General features: G+C 44.8%; 2 protein-coding genes across 2 annotated transcripts; one reads left to right on the forward strand and one right to left on the reverse strand.

The window, feature by feature from the left end:
* Nucleotides 1–417: 417 nt before the first annotated feature.
* MCYG_04560 (conserved hypothetical protein) lies at nucleotides 418–1,269 on the forward strand (the record flags this gene model as incomplete). Its single annotated transcript, XM_002846777.1, has 5 exons — nucleotides 418–610; nucleotides 657–686; nucleotides 710–863; nucleotides 1,001–1,045; nucleotides 1,086–1,269. 5 exons carry the CDS (start codon nucleotides 418–420, stop codon nucleotides 1,267–1,269), a joined length of 606 nt encoding a protein of 201 aa, XP_002846823.1.
* A 3,052-nt stretch (nucleotides 1,270–4,321) lies between these two features.
* MCYG_04561 (conserved hypothetical protein) lies at nucleotides 4,322–6,256 on the reverse strand (the record flags this gene model as incomplete). The annotated part of the gene is made up of 2 exons (XM_002846778.1): nucleotides 4,322–5,936; nucleotides 6,009–6,256. The coding sequence occupies 2 exons, from the start codon at nucleotides 6,254–6,256 to the stop codon at nucleotides 4,322–4,324; spliced, it is 1,863 nt and encodes a 620-aa protein (XP_002846824.1).
* Between the last annotated feature and the right edge of the window lie 990 nt (nucleotides 6,257–7,246).

A 7,246-nucleotide genomic window follows, 5' to 3' on the forward strand; every position in this document is an offset into this window, starting at 1 on the left:
CTTAGCTACACGCATCGCCATGTACTTGATTGCCCCGTATATAGCTATGTCCCGTCCTGTCTCTGGCATTCCCTCCCTTCGGCTTTCTTTTTCTTTCATCTTTATACTCACCCTTATACCTCCTTGATGTCTCCATGTTCTGATTCTTACACTCAGTCCCCAGTTCTGTCTGAGAAGATCGCTGCCGCCGCTGCGAATCGCTTTTTGCAAGTTCCTTCCTTTTCCCCCTTTTTCTTTTTTTTATGACCGTTAGGAAGGGATAGTTGAAATTCCATTATAGTTAATTTCTATCTATTCTACATGTTTTCTAGTCTTTTTTTCTTTTCTTTATTCATGCGATGCAATGCGATCTTGCCATGCGTATGCAAGGCGCGAAGATGAGATGAAAGGAGCAGTAGAATTGCGGTCAAACAAGACATGGACATTTACCAAACGAGGAATATGAATGATGACGCCGTTACGGGAGTACTACTGGTATATTCTATCTGCTGTTTTTATTATATTTTATTTGTATGTTTTATTTACCTGTTCAGGTTCTTAGATCAGTTCATCGTGTTTCAATTTAGCAGTGCTACATCTATCCGTTTGCAAATACTTGGTCTCTCTATACGTGTACAAGATACCAGAGTACATCAATGCCAGTAACGATTATTAAGAAATACTCCGGAGTTACATGGCTTGCTCAGGTTTCCCCCTGAATGATCGTAAGTAGATTTTTATATGCAAGTCATGATAAAGCAAAATCGGCCTAACCTTTTCCGACGGCAAAACCAACTTCAACCACCAGCAAGCGACTTTTTCTCCCTCATCAGACATCAAACATCGCCGACTTTACACCGACACATTTGGCAGCAGACAGACAGGCCAATTGAACACACTGACAGCCTCTCAAGACACCAGGAACCATGTCGTTTTGGACGTATGTAAGCCCCCATCCAGAAAGAAGAAGAAAAAAAAACAACCTCCTCGCCTTGCATGGAGACCATATCCTAGAATGAAGAGAGAGAGAAACAAAGGCAAAAGGATTTCTTAAGCTTCAAAGGGGGCAAATGAACTGAACTGAAATAATTGATTCAAATCACCAGATCTTACCGCTCGCTAAAACCCCGGACTCGTCTTTTCTTCGGCCTAGGCCTGATGGGTTACGCAGCCTTTGGGATGTGGGCATCACCCAAGCTCGAGAAATCGTTAGGAATGACCCCATCAAAGGAAGAGCAAGCAGAGCTGGACAGGAAGCTCTCCATCAACGTCTCGACGGTGGATAAATGAATGCCTTGATGGGGTCCTTTTGCGCGGCCCCCAATCCACGGGACGGGAAACACCGACTTCCAGATCAAGATATACAATATACGGAGTACATATAATACCAGCAGCTATATCCTCCTACCCTCCTCATCTGTCGCTCGAAGGGATCTATATTCGGACCTCTGGGGACTCCGAGTGTGTCCATAAAGCGGGATCGAAGCAGGGTAGTCATTTTGAAAAAAAAAAAGAAGGATGCGTGCGACGGGCTTAGCTTTTCTGGCTGGGAGGCGTGAGCGTCAAGCAAGGGAAGGATGGCGAGTGGAATGAAAAGAGAAGAGAGAGAAAAGACAGAACCGAACAAGCAGGATATAGTCAATTGAGTCAGTCGTCATGTCTGTTCTACTACCGGTCTCGGGATACACCATTGTGAAACCACAAAACTATTAGGACCCAACCTTCCCGTCTTCCCAACCAATTATTCAACTTATCCGGCCCCCTCCCCAGCTTATGGAGTTGGAGTTTTCGCAGCCCATTTGAAATATCGCCTGGCATCCCGCCCTTGTCATCAGGCTCCTTGGTCAGAAGCCCTTTTTTTCTCATCCTATTTTGAGCAGTGATGCACCACCCTGCCTGCTCGGCAAAGGCATGGATAAGTGGGATCTAACTGCTATTTTCGGGGATATCCTAACTACAACAACGATGACATTGTTAAATTTCATTTCGTCTAGGTTGCAGTGGCGCAGTATGCTGTGTCATGACACTTTACTCTTTTGGGCTCTTCGTTGGACTATGAGCTAGAGGATTCCATGTAGAATAGTTGGCGCTTAATATCCTTTCCCTGATGATGCTGCTTTTTCTGAAACATTCTGGTTCTTCTCCCACTACTTCCTATGCTCTGCTCCATCATGCCTTTTCCATGCATGATGAAAAATGGCCTTAGTCTGCAGAAGGAGGCGGACGGCGGCAAACCTATGGATCCTGGTCGGCCGATTATCCTGGAGATGCCTTGGCCTACATATACAGCATGCGGCTTTCCTTGAAATAGCCTTCCATAATAAGCTTGGATGATGGTGCCTTATTTTTTTTTTCACAATGTCACCAGTGCCGAAAGCTACCATGGTTTATACACCATTGCTTACCTTGACGGCTTCATGGAAGCCATATCGTGATACCACGGTTGCCAGGAGAGTGGAACCAAACTTAGTTCCACCTCTCACATTGCCGTTATTTCTTTTTCTTAAACGACTTTTTATTATTATTATCTGGACACGCAATGGAGGACTATGACCTAAGCTACTATGGTCTCACCGGCTACCTTCGTTCTATCACGGCGCATAACTTCGTCCCCCTGATCGTATCACACACAGGAGAAGGGATGAGAAGCTCAAGAGACAATTTTCAAGAACAGCACTCTACAATTCGTTTTCTTGCTGAATTGTCCTACCCTCCTCTCCTCTCCTCAACTCATTCATCCCTCCCCCTCCCCCTTTTTTTTTCTCATAGTTTGTTTTATCTTTCCTTCGGATAGAAGGTCTTGGCTTCATCCAAGTTTTGCAACCTATCTTTGGAACTACAGATAATGCAATTGGTATATTCAAATCATTCCATGGCATGCATCAACACGGCTGGCTGTGCAGGGTTTTATTGAGTTCAGAATATGAATGAAGAAATGTAGGATTTCGTCTCTCCCGTCAAATCTCTTGATTTGTTCCCTAAATGAGTTTTTTCAGCTCTATTTGACGATCGAGAAATTGAGCAAACATACATGCAGAGAGCAACCAGGACAATCCTTGCGTTAAAGAGCCTTGTTTTGTTGGAAAAGGAGACCCAGGCCTTGATAAGAAATAAGATAAGTGGTATGGGGGTATATGCCCTTGAAAACGCCGACATCAAGTCATAAGCTAGAAAGAAAAGTCTAGCGGTAGTCATCACATCAATTCTGGAAGATAGAATAACAAAAGCATTAACAAGAGTAATTGGTTGGAGAGAAAAATGTCCCTAAGGCTGGAAGCGGGAAGAAAAAAAAGGGGGGGCCCAAGTTCATCGTTTTTCTGGAAGAAGTCTTCCTGTATATGATTTTTTTTTGCAGTCCATTGCCCAGTTTTGACCAAGTTGTCCATTTCACCGTATTGTCCTCAATATTCCCACCCATGAGTATAAAAATCCCTAACAGCCATTTAAGAGAAAAGATGAAAGAATGAAAGGACGAAAGAAAAGTAAACAAAGGGGGGCAAAGATCAGGCAAAGAAAAAAAGTCATCAACCTGCAGCACCTCCTCAATAGTATAACGTGCGATCATCAATATATATTTTTTTCCTTTTTTATCCCTCACCATCTTTTCTTGTGAGGTGCTGAAACCCTAATCATGAGAAGCAGAATAGCCATTCGTAACATACATGCAGTACAAAAGGTCTGTCAACCAGTATCCAAAGATATAATGGCAGCGTCGCTTGTTTGAAAAAGAAGAATCATCGTCATTGGGGGTTCGGTCCTGTGGAAACGAGCATTGAGAAAGTTATCGGGTAGGCTTTGTGGTGGTGAAGCCGGCCTGTAAAAAAAGGAAGATAACTCCTCGTAAGTCCAGGTAGGGTTGAGTTAGATTATTAACGATCAGTCGCTATCATGGCTGTCATCTCTCATTAAGGTCGAAGGCCCGAAGATTCAAAGAAGAAAGTAAAAAAAACATAGGAAATTGCGGTCAGGGCAAAATAAAGGGAGGAGGAACCAAGGAAAACATGCGCCCAGATACGAAACCAAAAATACAATCGTTACCAGGAAATAGCCATCAGAAGACTTATGTATGTGTCTTCAAGAGGAAGAGGAGGTGAGCCATCGGTATGCCAGTGGTAGAAGAGCTTCAATGCAAGGGTGAAAACAGGATAGCGGGTATAAATGAAATGAGTTAAAGGAGAGAATGTCCCTCAGAGACAAAGTCATTATTGAGGGTTGTAATCGGCCAGAGAGAAAGAAGGATCTTAAGGAGAAGTTGGGATTTCGTAGATACTCGGAAGGGAGGAGGTAATAGTTCCTAAGGTAATAAAAGAAAGGGAGGTGGCCGGTTAACGGAGAGTCCACTTCAGTATCGAGCGTAATGAGCTGTCGGCCGGTTGGTGTAAGGCCCATGCATCTTCATACCATTTCTTAGGCCATGGTCATCCTGACGGTTGAAGTAGTGATTGTCGCCGTTGTTATCATGATGCATAAGGGAAACCATTGGTTCGAAGGGTTCACCGTATCCGCCATCCTGGGGATCCTGTCCTTTTGTAGTGGTAATGGTATCATTGAAGGTAGGCATATGGTTTCGCATGCCGGACGGTTCAATGCATACCTTTCGTTGAACGGTTGTTGCTGAGGTGTATGGTTGATGACCGTATGCATCAACGTTTGTGTCCTTCATGGTTTCCATTGGATTCATGGAATCATTCATCATTCCAAAGTCGAAGCCGGGGGAGGAGGAAGAGGAAGAAACAAGGGACCCTGCCGTTAATGGCGGCTGGTCAGTGGCTGTCAGTCGACGGCCATGGCTTTGGTCATACGTAGAAAGTAAAGGGGGAGGCTGTCGTGAACTCTGTACTAATCCGCTGGTCAATCCGCCTATTCGGCTGTCTCCAGAGTTCCCGGTGTCGCTCTCCGGTCCGATGCTGGTCGTACTTTCACGTCGTCCGTCTTTATAGTGACCGGGAGATCTTCCCCGGACAACCATGGGGTACGAAAGGCGCCTTGCAACTAAGATCCACTGTGGCGAGGATTTCGAGTTGTGGTCACTAACATCAGCATAGAGTTCAGTCACCAGTTGGTAAAACTGTTGCTGTGCACGACGTTTGCCATTGTTTGCAGTTGCCTTTTGAAACTGAATTCGCTCAAAGGTGTGGGATGTAGGTGCGGTTTGTACTGCTTGAGAGTGGCCGTTCCCAAAGGCTGAACCACAGTCAAAATGCATAGGAGACTGGGTGGGAATAGAAAATGCCATATGGTGATGGCCGTTTCCTACTGGTCCGGTGTTAAGCATTAATGATGGTGGTGGTTGTGGCTCCAAGGACACTTTCCCTGGTCGTCTCTCGGATTGTTTGTCACGCTTTGGTGTGTGCTGGACAAGTTCACGGATCTCGTTCTCTTGACCATGGACGACGGCGGAAATTGCCATGGCAAATGATTTAACTCTCGGGGTCGTGCCATTGGAAAGTTGGATGTAAGGGGGAGAACTTTGCATCTGCATCCATGGCCTCAGGGTGAATGAGCAGGACAAAGAGAAGTAGTTTCGTCGATAACACGTCCATTTACCATCAACTTGGAAGAACCCTTTATGGATCTTTGCATTGATGTCTGGCCTCACAGCATGGTTGTTTATTAGAAGATTGTGCAGGACAGTGGTTTCGTGAAACGGTGGGGCTTCAGGGTTGGCTGAGCTCGATTGTCTTGATGCTGGTGAGTCAAAAACGAAACCCCCTGATGTACCGAATATCGTGCCACCCTGCGCACTCGAGTTCATATCTATTGGTCTTGTTGTCTGATAATTCGAGTAGCGTGATAAGTTGTTCATTGCAATGCCGTTGGAGCTTGGAAACACGCTCCTGGCTGGTTGATATTGAAGATGGTAGCTGTCTCCTCTGGGGATCATGCCGGGAGAAGCTGGGAGAACAGCTCCTGAGGACTGCATTGTTGAAGGGAGACCAGGCTGTGGTTGAGTGCAGCTATACCCAATTGTCAGAAATACCGAAACTCAAAATTGGAGATGTTTACCTTGTGGCAGGACATATACATACAGCGCAGATACACTATGCAGTCTGTAATCCGTCATATTCCGGTCCAGTTTGTCTCTCGATATGCACGGCGGAGTAGTGGCAGCAGATGCCACGTCCAACGTAGCTGAGTACTCTGAGGGCGCGTTCGAGCCGGCAACCGAAGACAGAGAGCTTGATGTTGATTCCGGAGAAAGCCTGGAGTTCAAGGAGGGATAGGTTGAGTCTATAAAATCCGATGTGAGTTCACTAGCACGTACGCTAAGAATCATGGGCTCTTCTCTCTCTCTCTTGATTAGTTAACTGGCTTTCTCACTCCAGGGCATAACAGAAACAAGGGGTCTTTTCTCCAGCAAAGGGGGTTGTTGACAGTGCAAGCCGTGCATTTGTGTGCTTGGGAATAATAATATTGTGAATAAACAAGCCACGTAACACGGACAAAACAAATGAGGGGTAGAGATCAGGATAGAAAAAAGAAGAGGAGGATTTATATATTTGAAAATAAAAAGGGAGTGAAAGAGGATGATGGTTTATATGAGAAACAGCCAAGCTTATGTCAAGGTAGAGCAGTGTTTATCAGGGGGAAGGTTTGTATAGAGACTCATGAAAAGAATAAACAGAAAAAAAAAAAATAAACAGACACTTGATAAATCATACTAAATAGATCAACTTACAGCTCATGCTGCCCCTATAACAACAGAATGGGTTGTGAGTATGTGTCTTTCTTGTTGCTAGAAGGTCTTTGGGCCTTTGATATCTCAAGGCAGAGGCAGAGAGAGGCGGTTTTGTTGTCTGGAATGCTGGTCTGATGCACCAAATATTCTCGTGACCTTCTTTTTTTTGTTTTGGGGGGATATCTTCAGTAAAAAAGGAGCCTCGTAACCTAAACCATAGAGGTGTTGTGCTCTCTTGTCTGTTGGCTTTGGCTATAAAGCAAGTGGTGACAAGGTTATTCCGGGACTGTGTGCTCTTCTATAGCTGCTGGAGATGACAATGCTGTTAGGACTCCACGGCAACAGTTGGGAAGTATACACGCAGGGGAACAGCTCTGAAGAGAAAAAATCAACAGGCAGAGCGTTATCATTTTCAACAATAGGATTAAACCTTGTGTTGTTTAATATCACATCTTTATTGCAGAACCAGATACAAGATGGGTACACCATGTCATGCAGTTTAGGTAAAAAAGCTGGGAGCTTACAGCAGGAGATTCCACAGTGGGTAAAGGAAGGGGAAATGGGAAAAAAAAAATAAAAATAAAAAAA

The sequence above is a fragment of the Microsporum canis genome, genomic scaffold, assembly GCF_000151145.1.
Source record: "Microsporum canis CBS 113480 supercont1.4 genomic scaffold, whole genome shotgun sequence".
Lineage (NCBI taxonomy): Eukaryota > Fungi > Ascomycota > Eurotiomycetes > Onygenales > Arthrodermataceae > Microsporum > Microsporum canis.